At 48.7% G+C, this 27,702-nt stretch overlaps 1 protein-coding gene across 3 annotated transcripts; it reads right to left on the reverse strand.

The window, feature by feature from the left end:
• Positions 1-1,478: 1,478 nt before the first annotated feature.
• LOC146019855 (sulfotransferase 1C4-like) lies at positions 1,479-27,335 on the reverse strand. Of its 3 annotated transcripts, none has more exons than XM_083152466.1 (8): positions 27,148-27,335; positions 11,582-11,769; positions 9,391-9,516; positions 7,369-7,466; positions 5,375-5,501; positions 4,318-4,412; positions 4,037-4,217; positions 1,479-2,746 (listed from the first exon to the last, which is right to left on the reverse strand). In XM_083152466.1, exons 2-8 carry the CDS (start codon positions 11,766-11,768, stop codon positions 2,634-2,636), a joined length of 927 nt encoding a protein of 308 aa, XP_083008592.1. In that variant the 5' UTR covers position 11,769; positions 27,148-27,335; the 3' UTR covers positions 1,479-2,633. The 3 variants fall into 3 exon arrangements, with proteins under 3 accessions (XP_083008592.1, XP_083008591.1, XP_083008590.1); XM_083152465.1 differs by lacking the exon at positions 27,148-27,335 and adding an exon at positions 26,090-26,146; XM_083152464.1 differs by lacking the exon at positions 27,148-27,335 and adding an exon at positions 20,943-21,167.
• Between the last annotated feature and the right edge of the window lie 367 nt (positions 27,336-27,702).

Raw genomic sequence — 27,702 nt, forward strand, 5'->3', positions numbered from 1 at the left:
GAAACGCACTTAGTGTTTTGGGAAAATCTAGTTGAAAGGACTAGTTTCCCACACACCTCCGCATATAAGTACATACGTACACAGAACTGGGGCAGCTGCTTCATAGACTGACTAATTAAAGGTCACAGTAATTGAAAACTGCAGTCGCCAGAAGAACAGGGAATTAAACCCTTAACAATTTTTCTTAATTTGCCTCTAATGAGCAGTAGTTAGAATAAGCCTTAGGGCTCACTTGAAACACATCAAACTTTATTGGTCCCATTGTGGAACCAACAAAAAATAAAACCAAAATCCCCAGTGCATAGCGTATATGGTAAACGGCTCACTGCAAGACTGGCGTTAGATTTTGGGATATAGGCCAATTTTCGTCCAAATAAACCCCCGCAAGGGGACGCGGAATACATGTAAAGTAATCCGCGTACGCTCGCCACGCTTCGGGCTTGGTGGCTCGCTGCGCTCGCTACACTATATGAAATCAACTCCACACCGACGTGGATAGCAGGGGTATGAAAAGGTCGGAGGACGCGTTCCGCCGCCACTCGCCACGCTTCGGGGTCGTGTGGATAGTGGGGGGGGGGTGCCTAAAACCTCATTGTATGTCATTATTGTATACCTAATGGCATTGTACACCTAATGGCATTGTACAGGTGCGATGCGATGCGATTCCCCGGGGCTAAGAGAGCAGTGAATAAATTACTTAGGAAAATCGCATCGCACGGCCGTTACAATACCCATGCGATGCGATTTTCCTACGGTGCCGTATGTAAGAAACTTGGGCGCCGTGATAATACACAAGTACCAACTTTTACTTTCATGGTGTTCGTCTACTGTCTTAATTGTGATATTTGTTTTACAGGTGGAACTACCGGTACCAACCGGCCCTTTAATGCACTGTATGGTGGTTCTCCAAGTACTGTGCTGTGGTTCTCCAAGTACCAGCATGCGGGGGAGGCTTGCTGGGACCTAAAGCTGCATAGTTAAAACACAATATTAAATCTCATTGTACAATAACTGTAATCAACTCAGCGCCCACCATTCCTATTTGAGCGAATTCTGACAATTTTTGTGGGATTCCCGAATTAAATTTCCTCATTCGATCAACTCGTAAACTTACCCCTAACCACCAATCTTCTGTATTTTCAAACAGTAAATAATCTTTCCCCCCATATTAACCCATTGAGTGCCAACATCTCTGTGACAGATGTGCAAAATATCTGCTAAAAATGCCGGCGTCGCTCACATTTGTTATATAAATTCAAATAAAAAATGTGTAAATAAAGGATTATATTTCCTATATACAGTAAGGTGCCATTACTGGTCATTATGGTGAATAAACAGGTTTGCTTGGCAATTTTTACCAATTCACTTGGCATTAAAAGGGTTAAACATGTAATCTTCTTACACAATCAGCCCCACTTCGTGTATCCTCTTAAACATATATATATATTTTTTAAATGAATAAAAGTTGAATAAAAGCCTTTGGGATGTTCGGTGATGTTTAATTGTGTTTTTTCCATGCAGGACATGGAGCTAATCGGGAATCATGAAGGAAAAATCATTGTAAAAATAAAAGTAGTAAAAAAAGATCTCACATTTATGCAAAAATAGAAGATACTATTATCAGTAGTGTCCGTGACCCGTCATTTGCAGGAACTAAGTAGCATGGTCATCGTGTCAGGTTTCCTCTGCCTCCCGTCCACCCTTGCTTATCTCTCCTTTCGGCGTAAAGGGGAGTTTTGCCAATCTGGCTATTGCAGCAGTGAAAGCCATTCAGACTGAGGTGGTGGTTGTGGTGGTGGCAGTGGGGCAGATTTAGTGTACAGTCCCAGTTTGCCCGAAAGTGACCGACATTATAGAGATTTGCTTAGTAAGGATGGTCCCTATACACATGAGCTTACAATTGAAAAGTTGACCTCATATTCTGACCTTCAGAAGGAGTGACTCCAATGTCTCCACTACAAGCCACAGAGTTAAGTCAGTCAATTTAGCAATATGTTGGTGATGGCGATGGTGATGGCGATGGTGATGGCGGGGTTAAAGTCCCACAGGTGGTTGGTTCCTTATCTTATCTAGGAGTGACTCTCATTATGGGTTCCAGGATGAAATAATTTACCTTCCAGAATCCTATTAAAAATGTTCACACAATACTGGGAGATAAGTAGGAAGAAAGAAAATTTGTCCCATTCCGAAGTCATTGAAGTCTTTTGTGATGTCCGTGTCTTCAGTGATGTCCAGAGATCATGGAGCTTACTGTATAATATGAAGACCACTTTGAGAATAGATACTCAGGGTTAAACCATGTTCTTATTACAAAGGGATCATTCTAAATTTGACTTCTTCTTTCATCCCATGCGGTGGTTTTACCGAGAACCATGACTAGTAATTTTCCCTCTGACTGTGGTCTTGTAGTGTTTCCATTTATCATGTATCGCACCTTATTTAGGAAATACTACATTCTCCCAGATTATTAGCTAGAATTGTACTATTTTATTTTTACTATTATTTTTTTTTTTTTTTTTAGAATCTATTGCCTCTTTTTCATATTTTGATGTGGTTGTTTTCGACCAACCTCCACACAAGAGGTCAACGCAGAAGATCGATCATGATTTCCAGTTGAGTGGGCAGCTGTAGCCTTATAACTGGGTGCGGAAGCTCAGTCCACTCCCCTCCATCCTCTTCTTGTATTCCTCATCAAACAAAATATTCTGGGACACCAAAAAATGCCTCTTCCAATCCCCAACTTCCCCTGATAAAAAGAAACATGCAATGAATAACAAGAGTATACAACGGATGTAGGATAATGGACCTTTCTGACTAATTGCCTTCATGTTGACCCTAATGTTAGAATGTGATAGCTTCCAAATCTACTTGAAAGCCACCACAAATTCTGCCCATTCTCGGGCAAATTTTGTCTCCAACGTGATGGAGGCTGGGAAGCCAAGCTCCCAGGACTGTGCATCAGGTTTACAACCAACAGCTCACCGGCGGCTAGGTTACTTCGCTCTGTTTGCTGTGGATTATTTGAAAAATGAAATACATTTAAAGTAAAAAAAAAAAGGCTCCTCCTCTAGGTTTACCCAGCACAAATAGTGAGGGTTCTCTCTGATAAAAGCGGTACCAGCACAAGGCTTGGCCAGCCAAGTCTGGTGGCACTATAGCATAGCTATCCCTGTGCCAGCATGCCCATTTTGGTATAACAGGGCTTGCTGGGATATATGGTTTGCCAGAAAAAAAAAAATTGTATATGATTAAATGCTTATTAGCCCATACCTCCTTAGATAATACAGACCTTTCCTCGGCTCTCATGGCTAATGCTGGTTACACCTGGAAGAGGGGGAGGGGGAGGTGGAGGATTACACACTTTTTTTATGTTGATTTTTTTAAGGGGTGATTATACAGATAGTCGTACTGGGGAGCTGATTCAGTGGTTGGCGGCAATGGACTGATGGTCAGTGATGTGCGCAGGCACAGGGGTTTCACTGCACATGTTCAGACCTGGGGATGCAATGTCACTCATAGTGGTGCAGCATGTTTGACATGCTCCTGGTAGTTGGGGGCTCCAACAGTCAGCATTGCACATTACAGAGGGAGGGGGGTGTCAACCCTGGTTTCTGGGCAAAGCCAGTGGCGGCGTCCTTGGACACAGAACCCAGCAATGGGAATCTTTCTGAGATAAATTACATACAGTACCTCCAACATGACCCATTCCATTAGGTACAAAATGCTCTGTTCCTGGACTTCTCTTCCAGTGGCAGTTACAGAGGTGGGGCTCCAGCACAGTTCAATATTCAAAGAGGGGGGTCACATCAACTGCCAGTGAGTCCAGGACAGTGATGTTTGGGGTGGCAATAGGTGTGGCTCCCCTTTTTGAATACTGGACTGTGCTGCAGGCTCACATCTGTAACTGCCACTGGCAGGGAAGTCCAGAAACAGAGCATTTTGTACCTAATGGAACGGGACATGTTGGAGGGTATGAAATTATACAAATTGTTGGATGCACAAGACATGTGCAAACTTAGGAGCTACAGAACTCTACCTTTCCTTAGGAAGGGAGAGATGGATTGGTCAAAAACAACTGATGGTAGGGTGCTGAAGTTGGCCATCGGATTTTCTTTCATTGCCTGGAATGACGTGTGATGCCGGATCTTCTCAAGAACCTCATCTGACAGGTCCTTCCCTAGGAACTTCATTATCTTTCTGATTTCCCGCTTTGGGTCCTGTCAACAACAGAGTTTTAGAGACAACTTGAGAACCAGAACTATCTGAGAACATACTGTATATACAGTATATACTCTGTGCCCCATCTGACCTCCTCACCTCCACTATATCCTCATAGAAGAGGTAGAGAATCCGATGGCTGTCTTTGGCTTTCCACCAGCCAATTACATGGTCAAACCAGCTTCCCCAACCCACTGGAAAAAAAAAAGACTTTATTTTTTAACAATTGTAACCCACCATGGTCATCTATGGTCAGTGACTCTGTTCCACCAAAGGATTAGAAGCAATGTGAAAAATACCACCATCAATTTGCTTCTGGGTTGGTAATGTAGAGTACACCCTGCTGCGTGTACTTCAGTAGGGTTTATGGAGGATCTGTGGATCCCTCTTCAGTAAAATTTACAATGAAATAGCCCATATACCACTATAGGTCAACCATACGTCATCTTCAGATGGCATTAGCTGCTGATGCCAAGCTTCCAGAGCTTGGTAGATCTCTTAGCTTAGCAGCCCCCATAGAAACTGAAAGCCACAAATATTCTTTATTAAATGTGCTCCTCAGACTTCCACAGTGAGGACCTCTGACTTAGGAGAAAGTAAAGATATGAGGATAGGTTAGACATGCTTTTTATTACCCAAAATACAATCTTTCACCATTGCTATAGAAGTAATTAGTGATGAGAGCTTATGTGTTACCTGCCTGGGTACCCTAGTGACACTTCCCTTATAATGTAAAGGTAATCTCCACTATGACACAGTACCTATAGTGACTGATGCCTTGTGTTCCACTTCACACTACTCCATCTGCTGAAACCCAGTAACTGACCTTCCCCAGAGTGCCCGTGTGAGTATCTTTATATATAAAAGGCTAACTACTCCCCACCTCTATGAGGTGAAGTACTGCCAAAGACCACTAGAGGCCACTCAACGGACCAAATTACTCCTTTGTGTGCTAAAAGATGTCATATCAGAAAGTGAAACCAATTTCTGCAGGGACACTGATATGTGAAGATACAGAATAGAGGCAGGAGCAGTTAGATGCAGAAGATGTCATTTTGATGGGCTTGTAACTAGTGTATTTATTAATCTCCCTGTCAGATAGCCAGGGTGTTCAAGCTGTGACCTATTACCAATTACAGTTATCCCTTAGTCTCACCATCTCCTGCCAAGAATGCCGAGAAGTACTCATCCCAGGTCCCAGGCTCCGGCATGCCCTTATTCATCCTCTGGAAGTGAAAGTAGGATACCATGCAGTCCTTTGCATTCCTAGCAACGTATATAACCTGTCGGGGAGGGAAAGAAAACACGTAATATTATGCAGATTGATACAAACAGAATTACACATTACGTAAAGCCTTACACCAATGCTGGGAACGCAATAGATCTTAGGAAAGATGTTGGATCAGCAAGGCCACAGTAGAGACTCTTTGGGGCTGTAGGGCCAAATCTCAGAAATTGGGATAATCTGGGGCTTTCTGAATTTATGGTTATGCCACTAAAACCCTTCCATGGTGTGCCGCCCTGCATCCAAATGTACAATGACTAAGACACCTACTTGGCGCTTCTGTAGTTCTGGCCTCCAATGTGAGCAATGACGCATCTGTGTAAGCAATCACACTGCACTATGGCACATATGCTGTAACACTCTCATTAGTCCATGTCTTAGGGGCAAACGACCCACAGCAGAAGTTATTCCTTCTCACTATACACATGTGATAACTGCTCAGTATGTACTACTGGCTCATTACCAGACAGGACGGAAGATAAAAATTACATTATCAGGACATTTGAAAGATATATAAGTGTTTCAGCTGATGACACTCTATGGGAGTTATTCTGGTTGACTCTGGGATGCGAATTCGCACCCTTGCGAGTCAACCAAACCCAGCCTTGCGAATGGTGGCCGTCCACCGCCCATAGAGGGGAATTCCAATACTTGCGAACAGCTTGCGGGATGTGCGTGTAAATGTTGGCAATGGCACCAGGGCTGGATTAAGGGGGGGGTCAGTGGGTCAGTACCCCTGGCCCCCCTCTATGTAGCCCCCCACCCCCCTTGTGGTTGCCATGCATTTAAAAAAAATCTGCCAATGTGACAATGATTAATGGTGCTGAGCAAGTGTGCAGTGCACTGCTGGGAGTTGACTAAAGCCCTGTACACATGCATCGATTTTTCCCAATTTTCGATTCGATTTTGCTTATAGAAGCAAAATCGAATCGAATCCTAAACTAAATCGAATGGTTTTTGTGTCACTTTCGATCTACATTCGATTAGATCGCGGTCCCATTTTCACAAAATCGTACAGAAAAATCTACTGTGCAGCCAAGGAAATATTGCATTTGATCTAGTAAATCAAATTTGTACAATGTACCATGAATGTATATCGAATTTGATATCTAATGCAAAAGTACAGATCTAGTGTCAAATCGAATGGAAAGATCTAATGCCAGATCTAATAGAAAATCGAATCTAACATCGAATCAAAAGCAAATCGATGTGTGTGTACAGGGCTTTAGTCCCTTGAGACTTTGCACAAGAGGTCAGAGGCTGAGATCTTGTGCTTAGTTCTGCTTGGTGGAGCTCATCACATGCTTCTCAGGCCCATGGAGGACAACTGCAGCAGAGGCCTTGTCATGGGAGGGTTTTTAATCAGATGAAGCACTGAGCCTGTCAGTGCTCCTACAGAGTAAGGTACAGAGGAACACAGGCTTTTCATGGGGCATTTATTAATCCCCCCTGCAGTTACAAATTGATCAAGTTTATACTGCCTTTTCTCTGTGTTTTGACAGTCTAATATTCTCCTGTGCAGTTTGCGGCCAGTAATGACAAGTGGGAGGGGGCCTCCTGTCTAAAGTGCCCTGGGCCCCCTGAAGGCTTAATCCGGCCCTGAATGTCACCAGATTGGAACCCCTCGTAGCCCCTTCTAGTTACACATTTTTGCTTGCAGCCTTATGGTTTTCCTACATGTAAAATGTTGCGTCTAATAGGGAGGAGCGCTATTTATACCATATACAGTAACAGTGTCCAGTCAGCAGACATATGGCTATGACTGTCTGCACATCTGCTTGGCAATAAAGGACCAGGAATAATAAATACACAAACAAACAATAACTCGGGCAGGAACAAAAGATGCTCCTCTCGCTCTCACTCACCTTCACATTCTTGTCCCAGAAAGACGGTGGCAGCAGCTGTATTGGGAGATGGGTTTTGAGGAGACGGGGAGACTCCATAGCGTTGGCGGAGTCCACTCCTTAAATATACGGAAGGTCTCAGACATTAATCCCAGTGTTCCTTATAAAACTGTGTCCCTCTTATTGTAGCTAATATTCACACTCCCCTACAGTGAAGTCTGTGCTAATCTGGGCAGGAGTGGCTGTGCATATGGGTATCTCTGGGAAGAAGGGAACCAATGGGGGTAAGTGTAAGATAGAGAGGGGGCAGATGTATTATCTATGTGAAGGATGGAAGGATCATATGATGCATCTTTGGGTTGGAGATACAGGTCACAATGGTGCTTTATACTCTCCGTTCCTCATCTACTCCGTACCCCCTCTGGCTCCCTCCGGCCTCCTGCCCCCTCTGGCTCCCTCCAGGCCTCCTGCCCCCTCTGTCTCCCTCCGGCCTCCTGCCCCCTCTGTCTCCCTCCGGCCTCCTGTCCCCTCTGTCTCCCTCCGGCCTCCTGCCCCCTCTGTCTCCCTCCGGCCTCCTGCCTCATGCCCCCTCTGTCTCCCTCCGGCCTCCTGCCCCCTCTGTCTCCCTCCGGCCTCCTGCCTCAGGCCCCCTCTGTCTCCCTCCGGCCCCCTGCCCCCTCTGTCTCCCTCCGGCCTCCTGCCTCAGGCCCCCTCTGTCTCCCTCCGGCCCCCTGCCCCCTCTGTCTCCCTCCGGCCTCCTGCCCCCTCTGTCTCCCTCCGGCCCCCTGCCCCCTCTGTCTCCCTCCGGCCTCCTGCCCCCTCTGGCTCCCTCCGGCCTCCTGCCCCCTCTGGCTCTCTCCAGGCCTCCTGCCCCCTCTGTCTCCCTCCGGCCTCCTGCCCCCTCTGTCTCCCTCCGGCCTCCTGTCCCCTCTCTCTCACTCCGGCCTCCTGCCCCCTCTGTCTCCCTCCGGCCTCCTGCCTCATGCCCCCTCTGTCTCCCTCCGGCCTCCTGCCCCCTCTGTCTCCCTCCGGCCTCCTGCCTCAGGCCCCCTCTGTCTCCCTCCGGCCCCCTGCCCCCTCTGTCTCCCTCCGGCCTCCTGCCTCAGGCCCCCTCTGTCTCCCTCCGGCCCCCTGCCCCCTCTGTCTCCCTCCGGCCTCCTGCCCCCTCTGTCTCCCTCCGGCCCCCTGCCCCCTCTGTCTCCCTCCGGCCCCCTGCCCCCTCTGTCTCCCTCCGGCCTCCTGCCCAGTCTGTCTCCCTCCGGCCTCCTGCCTCCTGCCCCCTCTGTCTCCCTCCGGCCTCCTGCCCCCTATGTCCCTCCAGCCTCATGCCCCCTCTGTGTCTCTCCAGCCTCATGCCCCCTCTGTGTCTCTCTAGCCTCATGTCCCCATATATACTTTGTTTTAACTTCGACTAAATAGTGGTTATCGGTTGAACCCCTGAATGTTTTATTTTTCAATAAAGGTTTGTCCTAAACATGTTCAATGTGTCCACCGTCACCACCCCTTCTGGCAGAGAGCTCCATACCCTTACTGCCCTGACTGTAAGAAAGCCTTTCCTTTTAGTGGTACAGAATCTTCTCTCCTCTAGCCTGAACACCTGCCCACAAGTCCTAGTCTCCAACCTCAAAGCAAAGAGGTTGCCCGATAGTTCAGGGTCTTATCCTCTGATATATGTGTACAGGTTAAGCATGTGTCCTCTTAATTGTCTCTTCTCCAGTGTAAACATTCCTAACTCGGCTAATCTGTCCTCATAGTCTAATGACGTGTTCGCCCTTCCCGGAACTTTTTAGAGTCCTACAATGTCCTTTTTTATGGTGTGGGGTCCAGAATTGAAACTCCAAATTCCAGATGCGGTCTAACCAGTGCTTTGTACAGTGGCATAATGACAGTCTCGTCCCTAGCCTCCGCCTTATTATACATGCTAGTATCCTGTTGGCTTACTGGCTGCCCCAGGACACATGTGCGCTGCGCCCCAGTTTGGAATATTACTCCGCCCAGCCACCGAGATGTAAGTTGTGTGTGCGGAAGGGACACGTCTGTTACCTGGCAGCATAGGCTTCGGATACAGCTCTATAAATGGCACTTTGACGAAGCAGGGGGCCCGCATGCTCCTCTCCACGTCCCCTTCTAGAAGGATCAGGTCCACAATCTCCTGCATCCACGTGGTACCTGTAAGAAGAGGAGAGGAAGTAAGCTGAAGCCTGGATTTATCCCCCTGCCCTCCCCAGTGGAAAGTACTGGTAGAAAACCCCCCATATTGCCTGCCCTCCCCAGGTGGATACCTGCCCTCCCCAGGTGGATACCTGCCCTCCCCAGGTGGATACCTGCCCTCCCCAGTGGAAAGTGCTGGTAGAAAACCCCCCATATTGCCTCTCATTAGTAAATAAAGTCAATTATACTACAGTTTAATTTACTCTATGGGCCTGATTCAGATCAGCTCGCTGGGCTGCGAGTGTTTGGAGCCCAGCATGCAGATAGCCCACCGAATGGCCGAATATGTAGCCGAGCACACAGGGGGGGAAAACCACTCGCCATGAAATGATTTCCCCCCCCCTGCTTGCAAGCGTAGAGTCTAGACTTACTCAGCGCTGCGAGGGCTGCGGGGAGACGGAGGCCGCCAATAACATCAGCAATCCTCCCTCCCGACGGCCGGGGAACGCCTGCGTGTTTTCTGGGGAATACCCAGAAAACAGCAGTAGAACACCCCAAATCCCTGCTCGCTGCCTTCAGACGCGCGGTCATTCGATAATCGTACTGGCATTGGATTTACAGCATGTCATAACGCATACCTCTTAACTTTGACGGACCAGGAGGCGGGACACTGTTGATGCACGCCGAAATTTTCGGGGCGTTGCCTAATTTCGGGGCGTGGCCTATACTCACAGGCGAGGTCACGCCCCCATTTTGCCGCTATGGGGGCATGACCTAGAGGCTCTGTGAGCCTCTAGCCATGCCCCCAGCCCCCGTGCTGCTCAGAGCCGACAGGGGGGACTCCCAACAGCCCCCCCACACCGCGGGACATTGCCGGCCGCGGGAGGGACAGCGGGACAGGCCCTGATAATCGGGACTGTTGAGAGGTATGGATAACGGAGCACGGCGGTTGTTTGCGTTGGTTATATAATCATGTAAGGTGAATTGTTTTATAGTAACAAGTGATTCCCAGACTTGGTCCTCAAGGCACCTAACAGTGCAGGTTTTAAGGATATCCTTGGCTGAGCGCAGTGATCCTGGACTGTTAGGGTGCTATGTTATCCTGGATTGTGGGCAGGCTGCCATTAGAGGCCATCATATAACATGCCCACAATGCCATCGCCTGCTGTAACAAGACCGGTAATTATATGGTTCTTTTGCTGACTCACTATTACAACCACATGTATCGCGGACAGACCTGCCAGGTGCTCCGGCTTGTGTAATATGTGATATTGAGCTCTCATACCCTTTGTCCCATTCTTGTGTTACTTATTAACCTATAAATGAAATATAAAAATAGAAGGAATCCGCTGCCACCCGATACTGCTGGGAAGTCTGCTGCTTATCACGGAATCATGGGGGGGTTAACGGGGCCCTCTAGCTGCAGAGCGTTGCATTGACAGATTTATTTATTCTGCATCCAGAGCTGTTCTGTTGGTGTAAAGGCTACACGATGATACAGACTTTCCTTAATGGTGTTCCCCTTTTCAGAGGGGCTTTGAGAAGACCCACCATCCAGAATGGGTGATTCCAAATGCTGCGCACAGTCTCCTGCTCTGTGGAAAGCTGGTGCAGGAGTCTGTGGGAGCGGTAGGAGAACCTAGTGACAACCCTGGACATTAATGTACACACTTGTCTTTTCATACACTGGATACAATATTAAGATCTATAACTATAGATGGTCTATGGAATAGACTGTATCAAATAATATAAATTAGTAGTCAGGAAAAGGTTAAACATCCCATAATAATAATTACACAAATATAATAGAACCGTTACTGCACTGTCTAAGCTTACATTCTCCCACCTCATGGTGAGGCTCCTGTCTCTTCTTCCTGGTAGCTGCTTTCTGGTCCAGTACACTGATTGAGGACTCAGATCCACACACAGCAAACTTGTTAGAACTCCTTCTGCTACCACTGGGCATGTGCAGCAGTTCCGCACTGTCCCTTACACTGTATGATGTATTATATACCATTGGGGCGCAGAGTTATTTGGCATATGTCACCCATTTGGCAATGTCACCCAGTTTGGTGTCACTCACCAGCTTTAGGATATGTAGAGATAAGGACGTCATCTTCACGGGCCTGGAAGTTATATATTTTGTCCCAGATCTCACAGGTGGACTGAGGAAGTGGGACCCCATCCACCTGCCCCAATTTCAGCCTGAGGTGCTTCAAGGTCTCCGTTAGCTTGGCCATGGTTTCTGAATCCACTTTGGAAAAATCCATTCTGCATATAGAGATATTGAGTTGTGAGAATAGAACACAGTATAAGTTTCTATAGACAGGACCGTGCTACCAGTCCCGGTGCTAATGCCCGATAGACCCAGGAGACCCTGCTGCATCTAACCACTCATTCCTTAGCATCATTTATAACATGCCGAAAAAAACTCTGCAGTGCCAGACGGTCGCATTATCACCCTTTAATAAAGCTGCATTCCCATAAGCAGTGAAACGCGTCAGCAGTACATTGTGGACCGGACCTGCCATTACAATACTTGATTGTTTCCATTTGGACCCCTTTTTCGAACCAGCATGGATGTATATTCTTCACACTCAGAGGATACCATCTAATCTATCCTCAAAGCCATTGGGCTACCAGCTCACCTCTGTATATATCCACGCCATCAGCAGGAATCAAGGTTACTCTGTTCTCCCAAACTGAACACCTGGTCACACAGACCCTACCTACCTTGAGGACACCTGTCTGATTCATCATCAGGAGATTGCCACCTCTAGCGACACCAGTGACCCAAGGGTGCATTAACATCAAGCCCACCATCTTCACGGGTCTCCACTAAAACGGACAAATAGTCGCATACTTCTGAGGACATCTCCGCCCCCACCACTATCGGGATTGGACATTCCTACATCATAAGTGGTAACTATAAGCCCACAGGGCCATCACTCTCCACATTAGCTGTGCCCCCCATTTCATCCACCATCTGTATCCATTTGGTTTCAGTCATTGCAGTTTCCGGTTCATATATATTTTAACTCTATCACCACCCCATGAATTTTACATCGGTTTCATTTATTGTATAATGTATGTCATGTTTTTAATTTGTTATTAAATATTGTTATACGATCTTTCATCATACAGTGCCACTTCCTTCTCTTTCTTTTTTACTTGAATTATTGGGACTGACAACCCCATTTTTAAGTGGCAGCTCCTGACAAAACACCCCTGGTAAGCGCCTGTCTGTGCACCCAAGGTAGCACACCCAATCCTTTTCGGTCGCATTATCACGGGACAAGGACGTGGAAAGGTTGGATATAGACGATACAGAGATGAGACAGGCGGTCCTGCATTATCAGGGGACAAGGACGTAGAAGGGTTGGATATAGACGATACAGAGATGAGACAGGCGGTCCTGCATTATCGGGGGACAAGGACGTGGAAGGGTTGGATATATGATACAGAGATGAGACAGGCGGTCCTGCATTATCACGGGAGAAGGACGTAGAAGGGTTGGATATAGACGATACAGAGATGAGACAGGCGGTCCTGCATTATCACGGGAGAAGGACGTAGAAGGGTTGGATATAGACGATACAGAGATGAGACAGGCGGTCCTGCATTATCGGGGGACAAGGATGTAGAAGGGTTGGATATAGACGATACAGAGAGGAGACAGGCGGTCCTGCATTATCAGGGGACAAGGACGTAGAAGGGTTGGATATAGACGATATAGAGATGAGACAGGCGGTCCTGCATTATCGGGGGACAAGGACGTGGAAGGGTTGGATATAGACGATACAGAGATGAGACAGGCGGTCCTGCATTATCGGGGGACAAGGACGTGGAAGGGTTGGATATAGACGATATAGAGATGAGACAGGCGGTCCTGCATTATCACGGGACAAGGACGTGGAAGGGTTGGATATAGATGATACAGATATGAGACGGGCGGTCCTGCATTATCAGGGGACAAGGACGTGGAAGGGTTGGATATAGACGATACAGAGATGAGACAGGCGGTCCTGCATTATCGGGGGACAAGGACGTGAAAGGGTTGGATATAGACGATACAGAGAAGGGACAGGCGGTCCTGCATTATCACGGGACAAGGACGTGGAAGGGTTGGATATAGACGATACAGAGAAGGGACAGGCGGTCCTCCATTATCGGGGGACAAGGACGTAGAAGGGTTGGATATAGACGATACAGAGAAGGGACAGGCGGTCCTGCATTATCACGGGACAGGGACGTAGAAGGGTTGGATATAGACGATACAGAGATGAGACAGGCGGTCCTGCATTATCAGGGGACAAGGACGTAGAAGGGTTGGATATAGACGATACAGAGATGAGACAGGCGGTCCTGCATTATCGGGGGACAAGGACGTGGAAGGGTTGGATATAGACGATACAGAGATGAGACGGGCGGTCCTGCATTATCGGGGGACAAGGACGTGAAAGGGTTGGATATAGACGATACAGAGATGAGACGGGCGGTCCTGCATTATCGGGGGACAAGGACGTAGAAGGGTTGGATATAGATGATACAGAGATGAGACAGGCGGTCCTGCATTATCAGGGGACAAGGAGGTGGAAGGGTTGGATATAGACGATACAGAGAAGGGACAGGCGGTCCTCCATTATCGGGGGACAAGGACGTAGAAGGGTTGGATATAGACGATACAGAGAAGGGACAGGCGGTCCTGCATTATCACGGGACAGGGACGTAGAAGGGTTGGATATAGACGATACAGAGATGAGACAGGCGGTCCTGCATTATCAGGGGACAAGGACGTAGAAGGGTTGGATATAGACGATACAGAGATGAGACAGGCGGTCCTGCATTATCGGGGGACAAGGACGTGGAAGGGTTGGATATAGACGATACAGAGATGAGACGGGCGGTCCTGCATTATCGGGGGACAAGGACGTGAAAGGGTTGGATATAGACGATACAGAGATGAGATGGGCGGTCCTGCATTATCGGGGGACAAGGACGTAGAAGGGTTGGATATAGATGATACAGAGATGAGACAGGCGGTCCTGCATTATCAGGGGACAAGGAGGTGGAAGGGTTGGATATAGACGATGCAGAGATGAGACAGGCGGTCCTGCATTATCACGGGACAAGGACGTGGAAGGGTTGGATATAGACGATACAGAGATGAGACAGGCGGTCCTGCATTATCACGGGACAAGGACGTGAAAGGGTTGGATATAGACGATACAGAGAAGGGACAGGCGGTCCTCCATTATCGGGGGACAAGGACGTAGAAGGGTTGGATATAGATGATACAGAGATGAGACAGGCGGTCCTGCATTATCACGGGACAAGGACGTGAAAGGGTTGGATAAAGATGATACAGAGATGAGACAGGCGGTCCTGCATTATCATGGGACAAGGACGTGGAAGGGTTGGATATAGACGATACAGAGATGAGACAGGCGGTCCTGCATTATCATGGGACAAGGACGTAGAAGGGTTGGATATAGACGATACAGAGATGAGACAGGCAGTCCTGCATTATCACGGGACAAGGACGTGGAAGGGTTGGATATAGACGATACAGAGAAGGGACAGGCGGTCCTCCATTATCGGGGGACAAGGACGTAGAAGGGTTGGATATAGACGATACAGAGAGGAGACAGGCGGTCCTGCATTATCACGGGACAAGGACGTAGAAGGGTTGGATATAGACGATACAGAGATGAGACAGGCGGTCCTGCATTATCGGGGGACAAGGACGTAGAAGGGTTGGATGTAGACGATACAGAGATGAGACAGGCGGTCCTGCATTATCACGGGACAAGGACGTGGAAGGGTTGGATATAGACGATACAGAGATGAGACAGGCGGTCCTGCATTATCACGGGACAAGGACGTGGAAGGGTTGGATATAGACGATACAGAGATGAGACGGGCGGTCCTGCATTATCAGGGGACAAGGACGTAGAAGGGTTGGATATAGACGATACAGAGATGAGACAGGCGGTCCTGCATTATCGGGGGACAAGGACGTAGAAGGGTTGGATATAGACGATACAGAGATGAGACAGGCGGTCCTGCATTATCACAGGACAAGGACGTAGAAGGGTTGGATATAGATGATACAGAGATGAGACAGGCGGTCCTGCATTATCGGGGGACAAGGACGTGGAAGGGTTGGATATAGACGATACGGAGATGAGACGGGCGGTCCTGCATTATCACGGGACAAGGACGTGGAAGGGTTGGTTATAGACGATACAGAGATGAGACGGGCGGTCCTGCATTATCGGGGGACAAGGACGTGGAAGGGTTGGATATAGACGATACAGAGATGAGACAGGCGGTCCTGCATTATCACGGGGCAAGGACGTGGAAGGGTTGGATATAGACGATACAGAGATGAGACAGGCGGTCCTGCATTATCACAGGACAAGGACGTGGAAGGGTTGGATATAGACGATACAGAGATGAGACGGGCGGTCCTGCATTATCACGGGACAGGGACGTAGAAGGGTTGGATATAGATGATACAGAGATGAGACAGGCAGTCCTGCATTATCACGGGACAAGGATGTGGAAGGGTTGGATATAGACGATACAGAGATGAGACAGGCGGTCCGGCATTATCAGGGGACAAGGACGTGGAAGGGTTGGATATAGACGATACAGATATGAGATGGGCGGTCCTGCATTATCGGGGGACAAGGACGTAGAAGGGTTGGATATAGACGATACAGAGATGAGACAGGCGGTCCTGCATTATCAGGGGACAAGGACGTGGAAGGGTTGGATATAGACGATACAGTGATGAGACAGGCGGTCCTGCATTATCACGGGACAGGGACGTAGAAGGGTTGGATATAGACGATACAGAGATGAGACAGGCGGTCCTGCATTATCAGGGGACAAGGACGTGGAAGGGTTGGATATAGACGATACAGAGATGAGACAGGCAGTCCTGCATTATCACGGGACAGGGACGTAGAAGGGTTGGATATAGACGATACAGAGATGAGACAGGCGGTCCTGCATTATCAGGGACAAGGACGTAGAAGGGTTGGATATAGACGATACAGAGATGAGACAGGCGGTCCTGCATTATCACGGGACAAGGATGTGGAAGGGTTGGATATAGACGATACAGAGATGAGACAGGCGGTCCGGCATTATCAGGGGACAAGGACGTGGAAGGGTTGGATATAGATGATACAGATATGAGATGGGCGGTCCTGCATTATCACGGGATAAGGACGTAGAAGGGTTGGATATAGACGATACAGAGATGAGACGGGCGGTCCTGCATTATCAGGGGACAAGGACGTAGAAGGGTTGGATATAGATGATACAGAGATGAGACAGGCGGTCCTGCATTATTACGGGACAAGGACGTGGAAGGGTTGGATATAGATGATACAGATATGAGATGGGCGGTCCTGCATTATCGGGGGACAAGGACGTGGAAGGGTTGGATATAGACGATACAGAGATGAGACAGGCGGTCCTGCATTATCACGGGACAAGGACGTGGAAGGGTTGGATATAGATGATACAGATATGAGATGGGCGGTCCTGCATTATCGGGGGACAGGGATGTAGAATGGTTGGATATAGACGATACAGAGATGAGACAGGCGGTCCTGCATTATCGGGGGACAAGGACGTGGAAGGGTTGGATATAGACGATACAGAGATGAGATAGGCAGTCCTGCATTATCACGGGACAAGGACGTGGAAGGGTTGGATATAGACGATACTGAGATGGGACAGGCGGTCCTGCATTATCACGGGACAAGGACGTAGAAGGGTTGGATATAGACGATACAGAGATGAGACAGGCGGTCCTGCATTATCATGGGACAAGGACGTGGAAGGGTTGGATATAGACGATACAGAGATGAGACAGGTGGTCCTGCATTATCACGGGACAAGGACATGGAAGGGTTGGATATAGACGATACTGAGATGGGACAGGCGGTCCTGCATTATCATGGGACAAGGACGTGGAAGGGTTGGATATAGACGATACAGAGATGAGACAGGCGGTCCTGCATTATCACAGGACAAGGACGTGGAAGGGTTGGTTATAGACGATACAGAGATGAGACAGGCGGTAGAGAGTGTCCTGTTCTCAAGAGCTTGCCATCTAGTGTTTCACATCTTAAGCTGGGTACACACTAGGCAATATATAGGATGTTTGAATGGACCACATATCACAAGCCTGTTGTCCCCAAAATGTCTGTTAGGGGTACACACCTGAACCTGGACCAATTTTACACACAATTTTCTTTAAGACCAGAACATACGATATTGGGCGTACACACTGTACAATCTTGCAAATGACTGCCGTGGGAGTTATCTGCCTCGCCATCACAAGCTTAAACGCAATTGCATAGACATTCGCAGTCTATGCACAAAACTAAGGAGCAGGGCTATAGGTCAAGGTGCATACACACGTACAGATTTTCTGTCTGATCTATCTGGTGGGAACAAAAACCTGGAAATGTATGGGAGCAACTGACAATCAAAAAATTGTTCCCAAACACTTGAAAACAGACAGTGATCAGTCAGATAAATTGTTTAAATCATTCTGATATAACAAATGTATCAAAGCATATACTTTTTTTCTGCTTTCCTGCATTTGGGTGGAAAATTTTGATTGTCATATGCTCCCATACATTTCCAGGTTTTTGTTCCCACCATATAGATCAGACAGAAAATCTGTACGTGTGTACGCACCTTTAGTCTTTGGCTGTGCAGACTGGACGCAGCAGTAGTGACGCAGGTGCTATGTTTTTGCACATACAAGCCCCCAGTTTACGGGAGATAGACACCCAATAAAACACCGGGTATGGGTCATTGTGTTGGCCCTATTTAGGTCGGCATGAATTTTTCTAGGTTCTTTTTGTCCGGAAAAACTGCTGTCAACCTTTTGTCTGTCGACCTTAGCCACGTCGACCAATTTCAGATGTGTACCTTCAGTGGCTGACCCAATGCATGTCAACCTAATTAGGGTCCACCTAGTGACCCCTATCCCAAAACCCATGTGTTTCCCCAATAACTCCAAATGGTCACCTGCTGTCAGTCTCTTTTCCATGGAACCCTCATAGGGAGCAGGATTGCAGCGGCCCCTCCACACATGCTCAGTCTGCCAATAAGAATGGTAATTGGCCACATGCTTGGGGGGGATTGGTGCCCATTCTTGCACTTGAGGACAGCCAGCCAGAAGATAAGGGGGCTGGGGCAGCGGCCGCGCCGAGGAAGGGGCAGGACCGGAGGCGGGACTAACATGATGAAGTCAGTTTGGGGGCGTGGTCCTTGCAATCTCATCATCGTGGCCCCATGTGGGGGAGGGGTGGGCCACGATGATGCGATTGGCATCGTCAGATCCCCGTGACTATCCCGCCAAGGGGCGATTGCAGGGGGGGGGGGGGGGGGGTAGGCAAGTATGATAAACATTATGGTGTGGATAAATGTGTTCATTCAGATGGATTTAACCAATTTGTCGGAATGACTATTGTCGGTTTTCCAGTGTTTGGAAGCAAATGTTTCTCTCATACGCTCCCAAACATTACCAGATTTCTGTTCCCACCAGACAGATTGGACAGATGAATCTTTAGGGCTGTACCCAGTCTTCTGCACATGTTAAGGACACTAGAACGATTTTGCACAATTTCGGCCAATTACGACCATTTGAAAGGTGCCACATCATTTGTGTTTTCCCATCCGATCCGATCCGAGGCGTAACTAGAACTTTGTGGGCCCCATAGCAAAAATTATAATGGGGCCCCCCCTAACTCAGGTCTCTACCAGTGCACATCCCGCCGTGTGTGGCCACCATTAGTGTGAACAAACGTGCCCCTCCAACATATATTTTCTAAAATAAAGAATGGACACATTCTATAAAAAAGTATGTGGCCTCGCTTCACACCGCAAAGCTCGTTACACATTATGAGACACACCGCAAAGCCCATTGCACATTAGGAGACACACCGCAAAGCTCGTAACACATTATGAGACACACCGCAAAGCCCGTTACACATTATGAGACACACCGCAAAGCCCCTTACACATTACGAGACACACCGCAAAGCCCCTTACACATTACGAGACACACCGCAAAGCCCCTTACACATTACGAGACACACCGCAAAGCCCCTTACACATTACGAGACACACCGCAAAGCCCCTTACACATTACGAGACACACCGCAAAGCCCCTTACACATTACGAGACACACCGCAAAGCCCATTACACATTATGAGACACACCGCAAAGCCCATTACACATTATGAGACACACCGCAAAGCCCCTTACACATTATGAGACACACCGCAAAGCCCCTTACACATTATGAGACACACCGCAAAGCCCGTTGCACATTAGGAGACACACCGCAAAGCCCGTTGCACATTAGGAGACACACCGCAAAGCCCGTTACACATTAGGAGACACACCGCAAAGCCCGTTACACATTATGGGACACACCGCAAAGCCCATTACACATTATGGGACACACCGCAAAGCCCATTACACATTATGGGACACACCGCAAAGCCCATTACACATTATGGGACACACCGCAAAGCCCATTACACATTATGGGACACACCGCAAAGCCCGTTACACATTATGGGACACACCGCAAAGCCCGTTACACATTATGGGACACACCGCAAAGCCCATTACACATTATGGGACACACCGCAAAGCCCGTTACACATTATGGGACACACCGCAAAGCCCATTACACATTATGGGACACACCGCAAAGCCCATTACACATTATGGGACACACCGCAAAGCCCATTACACATTATGGGACACACCGCAAAGCCCATTACACATTATGGGACACACCGCAAAGCCCATTACACATTATGGGACACACCGCAAAGCCCGTTACACATTATGGGACACACCACAAAGCCCATTACACATTATGGGACACACCGCAAAGCCCATTACACATTAGGAAAAACACAGCAAAGCCCGTTACACATTATGGGACACACCGCAAAGCCATACCTTCCAACTTCTGTCTGTATGAAATAGGGACACTCGCGCGGCAAAGCCGCGCGAGCGTCCGAAAAGGGGCGGGGCGTATGCAAATGAGGGCGCGGCTTATGCTAATTAGCCGCTACCTCATTTTCATACGAGAATAGACGCTGTGCGCATGCGCACAGCGTCTATTCTACTAGATTGGGGGTCTCCCAACTGTCACCCCCCCGCAGCGGGACAATGCCTGCCGCGGGTGGGACAGCGGGACAGGACCCGAAAATCGGGACTGTCCCTCTAAAATCGTGACAGTTGGGAGGTATGGCAAAGCCCATTACACATTAGTAGAAACACAGCAAAGCCCATTACACATTAAGTGACATACCACAAAGCCCATTACACATTAAGTGACATACCACAAAGCCCATTACACATTAGGCAACAATTACAAACTTACCGCATTTCTGTCCCACGCTGCTCCTCAGGCACCGCGGCTCCTCTCTGCTTCACAGGTGTAGGAGTATGAGAGGCAGTGCACACAAGCATGTGGGAGCATAGGGGTCCATTTAATTATGCAACAGTAGCAGGAGTGGGGGGCAGGTGTGCGTGCTACTGCAGGGCCACCATCAGGAGGAGGACAAATGGGACTGGTGTCTCAGGCCCAAAGACCCCCGGGCGGCATAGAAGGAGATTGTGGAGCCAGATACAAAGCTCCTGAGCTTCAGGAGACCGGTGTTACTTCCGCCCCTAGGACTGTCTGTCTCTGACTAAAGCAGATTGGGACTGACTGAGTCTGGCTGGCAGCCAAACTTGTAGAGACAGCACAGCAGCATTTTGAATGTGCCGCTCTCTTGCAGTAAATCACAGCTCACGTACAGGCAGCCAATCAGGATGAGCGACTGCCTATCTGTGAGCAGCAAAGTCAAAATGCCCCTGCGCTGTCTCCAGAAGTTTGGCTGTCAGTCCCCGATCTGCTTGTCAGAGCAGAGACAGACAGTACTACAGGCGAAAGTAGCAGCAGGCTCCTGAAGCTCAGTCCATGGTTTCCTAGTGGGGACTGGAGCACGAGGAGCCTGTAGGGGAGTGGGGGTTGTAGGCGGCGGGGAGGATAGGGTATGGGCGGCAGCCGGCGGGGAGCAGGAGGTGGCGACTACTGTGGTGAGTGGCTGTACTACTGTACCTCTCTGCGGACACAGCCACCACCGCACATTACTGGGACTCCCTCGGCTGCGCATCGACGTCAGTAGTACTGACTGAGTAGTGTTCCACTGCCGTGCCTGCGCTAGTGCGCTAGGCAGACAGTCCCTTCTCCCTCGCAGTCTCTCTTCCGGACTAGCGCCCCCGCCCATCCTCCCGCCCGGCTCCTTACTCTGCTCGCTGCTCTCTCCCCTCCAGCGAGCAACATAATACAGGCGGCCGCGTTTTTCTAAAATAAAAATAAAAACTAAGCACGGTGCAGGGGAGTGCTTGCTGTCTATCGGGCCCCCCCAGCTGCCGGGCCCCATAGCAGCTGCATCCCCTGCACCCACGGTAGTTCCGCCACTGGATCCGATGTGCGGTCCCGTGAGTGTCGGATAGGAGCCCTTAGGTTGGTCAGTCTGCATCTGTGATATATCGGAATCGGATGGGAAAAGGAGTGCATGCGATATATAGCAGAAAGTTTGACTGACGTTCCCAGTCCTCTAACCCAGCCCATCAGATATATCTATGGTACAATTGTATACCAGAAGATATATCTCATGTGATTTATCTCGGCTTGATCAATTGCATGAGATAAATCTTATGCAAAAAATTACACCAAAGTACGAAATCGGACTCCTGGGAGCAGGGGCGTAACTAAAGGCCCCCATACACTAGGGCGACTTGTCCTTAGGACAAGTCGCCCCCGACTTCCCCCTGAGCTTCCCCGGCTGCTCCCCGGGGGAGCTTGATTAGATTGGCACTTGATGTGCCATTTTTTACATGTGATAAATCGTCTCGATTTATCACATGTAAAAAACCCGGGGAGCAGGGGGGGGCTACAGAGGTGGGAGCAGGGGTGCTGGGGACGCTGCGGGGGACAGCGTCTGTGCGGCGAGGCGGTAGAGGGAGCAGGGGGGGCTGGAGACGCTGCGGGGGACACAGGCGGCATAGAGCCGGGCAGGGGGAGCCGGCCGGGAGCTGTCAGTAATGAATAAAAAAAAAAAGCCCATACAATGAATGGGCAGCCTGTGATTGGCTGCTGAGCACTCTCTCAGCCAATTGCTGACTGGCTGAGAGAGCGCTCAGCCAATCACAGGCCGCCCATTCATTGTATGGGCTTTTTTTTTTTATTCATTACTGACAGCTCCCGGCCGGCTCCCCCTGCCCGGCTCTATGCCGCCTGTGTCCCCCGCAGCGTCCCCAGCCCCCCCTGCTCCCTCCACCGCCGCGCCGCCCCACTAGGTCCCAAGTCGGGTGGTCGGACGTGCAGCAGGTCCGACCACCCGACGCAGATCCAATGCGCACGGGACCGCGCATCGGATCTGAGGGGACATCAAAACTAGCCGATTTTGGTCCGATTTCGGCCAGATCCGACTGATCTGGCTGAAATCTGACCAAAATCGGCTAGTGTATGGGGGCCTTAAGGCTCAGCAGCCCAAGCCACTGCGGGGGGGAGCCAGCAATATGTGGGCGTAGTGTCACCACAGTACCTGTGAATGCAGGAGCTGGAGGCAGGAGGAGAATGCCGGGGGCTGAGTTCTGGCGTCTCAGCAAGGTATGCGAAGTGCTCCCTTGCTGAGATGAGATGTGGTGCCTGGCTGCTGCAGCCTGCACCCGTCTGTGACTCTGACAGCAGCGTGGCCAGCTTCATATACAACAATCTCTCTCTCCTCCCGTCCCTGCCACACTTCACTTGATTTATACAGACTGTGGCAGGCTTTACAATCAACCCAAATCCTCACAGTAAAGCATATTACAGTGAGGCTTTAGATTGATTATAAAGGCTGCCACAGTCAGAGAGTGAGCTGAAAGAAATGACCGAACTTCCCTGTGTCCAGATTTTGGACAGTGACACCTGCCCCTGAAGCCTGCCAGGTCTGAAGTTCTCTAAATTGTACTGTGTGTTTAGTGGGGGAACAGGCAAATAAGGGATAACTTTGATGGGAGGGACAGGAGTCATAATTGTTATGGGTCATAGGAGGGATGATATAGATGGGGGACAGGAAGTATTATGTATGAAAAAAAAAATACAATTAATGTATGGGAGGGGGGGCGCAAAAAAAAATTCTGCAGGGGGGCGCAATATTTCTAGTTACGCCACTGCCTGGGAGGGTCCAGGGGGAGTTCAAGGGAAATTGCATTCAATGTCAGAGTCAGATATATATTTGTAGTGTATGGACGCCTTTAGATTAAGCGAGGGCTGTATAGGCATGAGTGCATTTAAGAGCCTGTGAATTTTGTGATTGGTAAATAAAGTTTTGTTGCTAGGTAGATTTCCCAGGAGCCCTGGGTGTTTGTTGTTTGGTAGATTAGCCAATTAGGTAGCGCAGGGGTGGTAGTTTATAAGGGGAGTCAGATGATGCTACTTCCTTTGAGTCCATACTTGCCTACTTTTGAAAGCTAGTTTCAGGGAGATAATAGTTGGTAGCCCGATTGAGGGGGCGTGTCATGCTCCACCCAAAGGGCGTGTCTAGTTCCACATATGGAGATATTGTGAAAAGAGATTGTGCACATGGCACCTAGAAGCGTGGGTGTGTACTGCTACATCTGAGAGGAATCTTGTAAAATGACTTATATCCAAATGTAGATGAGCCCCAAAGCCGTTAGTAACAGCTACTATACTGTACTTGGTAAAGTGCTGGGAAATGGCACTGATGATTCAATGTAACTGTATCTGTCTCACATTCCTTTTTTCCCCAAAAATGTAACAGTGTAATGGGGGCTAGGTGACATGAGGGAGATTGCTGGACTAATGAGGGAGAGAGGGAGATTTCTGCTAAGTCAGGGAGTCTCCTGCAGAATGCAGGAGGGGAGGTAACTATGATGTAACAGTGTAATGTGGGCTAGGTGACATGAGGGAGATTGCTAGACTAATGAGGGAGAGAGGTGTTTGCTGCTATGTCAGGGAGTCTCCTGCAGAATGCAGGAGGGGAGGTAACTATGATATAACAGTGTAATGTGGGCTAGGTGACATGAGGGAGATTGCTAGACTAATGAGGGAGAGAGGGAGATTGTTGCTATGTCAGGGAGTCTCCTGCAGAATGCAGGAGGGGAGGTAACTATGATGTAAGAGTGTAATGTGGGCTAGGTGACATGAGGGAGATTGCTAGACTAATGAGGGAGAGGGGGAGATTGCTGCTCTGTCAGGGAGTCTCCTGCAAAATGCAGGAGGGGAGGTACCTATGATGTAACAGTGTAATGTGGGTTAGGTGAAATTAGGGAGATTGCTAGACTAATGAGGGAGAGAGGGAGATTGCTGCTATGTCAGGGAGTCTCCTGCAGAATGCAGGAGGAGAGGTAACTATAATGTAACAGTGTAATGTGGGATAGGTGACATGAGGGAGATTGCTAGACTAATGAAGGAGAGAGTGAGATTACTGCTATGTCAGGGAGTCTCCTGCAGAATGCAGGAGGAGAGGTAACTATGATGTAACAGTGTAATGTGGGCTAGGTGACATGAGGGAGATTGCTGGACTAATGAGGGAGAGAGGAAGATTGCTGCTATGTCAGGGAGTCTCCTGCAGAATGCAGGAGCAGAGGTAACTATGATGTAACAGTGTAATGTGGGCTAGGTGACATAAGGGAGATTGCTGGACTAATGAGGGAGAGAGGGAGATTGCTGCTATGTCAGGGAGTCTCCTGCAGAATGCGGGAGGGGAGGTAACTATGATGTAACAGTGTAATGTGGGCTAGGTGACATGAGGGAGATTCCTAGACTATTGAGGGAGAGAGGGAGATTGCTGCTATGTCAGGAAGTCTCCTGCAGAATGCAGGAGGGGAGGTAACTATGATGTAACAGTGTAATGTGGGCTAGGTGACATGGGGGAGATTGCTAGACTAATGAGGGAGAGAGGGAGATTGCTGCTATGTCAGGGAGTCTCCTGCAGAATGCAGGAGGGGAGGTAACTATAATGTAACAGTGTAATGTGGGCTAGGTGAAATGTGGGAGATTGTTAGACTAATGAGGGAGAAAGGGAGATTGCTGCAGAATGCAGGAGGGTAGGCAACGATGTTTGAGTCTGGAATCGCACCCTCCCTTTCCCTTGTTCTCTCATTTGCTACCTGGCCTGTTGGCTATCACCTAATTTGGCTTTTCAAATTATTTAAATAAAATATGCAGGAAGGTGTTCTCGACCAGCGGTCAAATTGAGTCGCAGATGGTCGCTGTGCGGTGTTGCCCCCCTTTACCAGGACGGCTGGTGAGTCCTGCCTCCGCGGGGGGGACATTGGCCACTTCCTGGAAGTGTCCTCGCCATGCCATAGAAGGGGCGGGGAGTCCTTAAGCTAGATGGGGCGTTCATCGCCCATGTTATAAATAGGGGCATTGTAACACCCTTTGACCGGAGCTGGTCTCCAAGCGCTTTCCTGGCCCTCCCTTTACAATAGGGTCATACCACTTAATCAATATCCATGACCTTTTACCTTATGCAGTTGTTGTCCGTGTCATTGTTTTTAGTGATAAGATGTGTCCGTGTCATTATTTCTAGGGGTAATATAGAGGAAAGCTAGTGTTAAAGGTCAATCGCTATAATTCTATAGGTGCCTTACATCTGCCCCACCTGCAGTGCAGCATGGTTTTGCCCATGTGACCAGTCACTTGCTTATATTTACAAGCATCAATCAGGCCCACAGTGTGCAGTAAGTTGAGGTTTAAAAAACAAATGAGTGGCGTTATATTCTAGTATGACGCTTCTTCCACCACAGCCCAGTAACCATCATTTTACAGAACAAGAATTGTAATAATCAAATATACAGATTTTTCTTTGCACAATGAGACGAAATAACCACAATAGTGTAAATCCATGTGCGATAAGGTGCAGCAGACACCGCGCAGTGCTCTAGTATTCGCTACATCAATAAAACAAGGAGAACATGCAGGACTGAGACGCTTGGGGTTTTATTAAGGTCGATGTTGGCCGATTGTTTTTAATTTTCTTTTCGTTTTTGGTCGATATTGATCGATTTTTAGATCAATAGAAATGAATCTCAATCAATGTTGGGTTTTCAGGGCTAAAACCCACATTTACGAACAGATGAATTTTTATATCCATTTTTTAAATGTTAGTAAATTTGGGTTCTAGGCCAACATCGAATGAGATTTACCTAAGATCAACAAACCTCGACCTTTAGTCAGAGTTGTCGACTTGTACCTCTCTGGGAGAAGCCTGGAGAGGAGACCAAATGCTGCAGGCCAAAGCTTACGTCACCATGGCCCGCCCCCTAAAATGGCGCAAAACTACGCGATTCGCATCATTTTGTCCCGCCCCCTCCCGAAGAGTCACGTATTATGGAATTAGTTTCAGCGGCTCCGGGGGTTGAAGGGCGATGCCCAGTTTTCCAAGGGTCCGGGAGGGGGACCAGATTTTCAGGAGCCTCTCGGCCATTCTGGGATGGTAGACATCCATGCCTTTAGCAAATATACATAGCAGCACGTCCGCAGTATCAGCTAAATGCAAAGTGATATCCACTGTGTATATTACCTGAGTGAGGGTCCGGCTCCGCTGCTTTGTCCTCTCTCCCCCGCTGTTACTGATCATCCAGCTTCCCCTCACCTAATTCTCCTGCCTGCATGTATAATCCCACTTCTGTGAATAACTCATATTCCCAACTATGTCTTCTTCCTCCGCCTCCCCCACACCCACAGCAGCACACTCCCTCCTGTTATTGAGGTTGTTGGGAAGGGTGTTAGAGGAGCTCCTACCCTCAGCCCTCTCCCCGCCTCTCCTGATTACAACTAGCACTGGGACTGGGAACTTCTGCTGACAATGTTTAGAATTGTTTGGAGACAGAGATTCTGGATGTGGAATGTAATAACTCAGATGTAATTGTGTATTACAAAAAACAGCGGTGACTGTAAGAGGCTGAGGGGGGAATGAAGGACAATGGAACAATGACATTACTCAAGAACTTTCACAAATGCTGTTCAGGAACTTGCAGTAGCCTGGGGGCAAAGGCCCCCATCCACTAGTGCAATACAGACACTTTTTTTGCTATTACGATGCATTGCTGTGACGGATCGCATGAAAAGTGACACA

The sequence above is a fragment of the Crinia signifera genome, chromosome 7 (genome assembly GCF_055691185.1).
Source record: "Crinia signifera chromosome 7, ASM5569118v1, whole genome shotgun sequence".
NCBI lineage: Eukaryota > Metazoa > Chordata > Amphibia > Anura > Myobatrachidae > Crinia > Crinia signifera.

Coding starts and splice junctions, on each gene's coding strand:
- LOC146019855 (XM_083152464.1), bottom strand. CDS start 21,031: ATGCTTGTGTGCACTGCCTCTCATACTCCTACACCTGTGAAGCAGAGA. Junction 7,467..9,390: donor TCCGAAGCCTATGCTGCCAG/GTAACAGACGTG, acceptor CGTATATTTAAG/GAGTGGACTCCGCCAACGCT. Junction 2,747..4,036: donor CTCTCCCTTCCTAAGGAAAG/GTAGAGTTCTGT, acceptor TCTTTTTATCAG/GGGAAGTTGGGGATTGGAAG.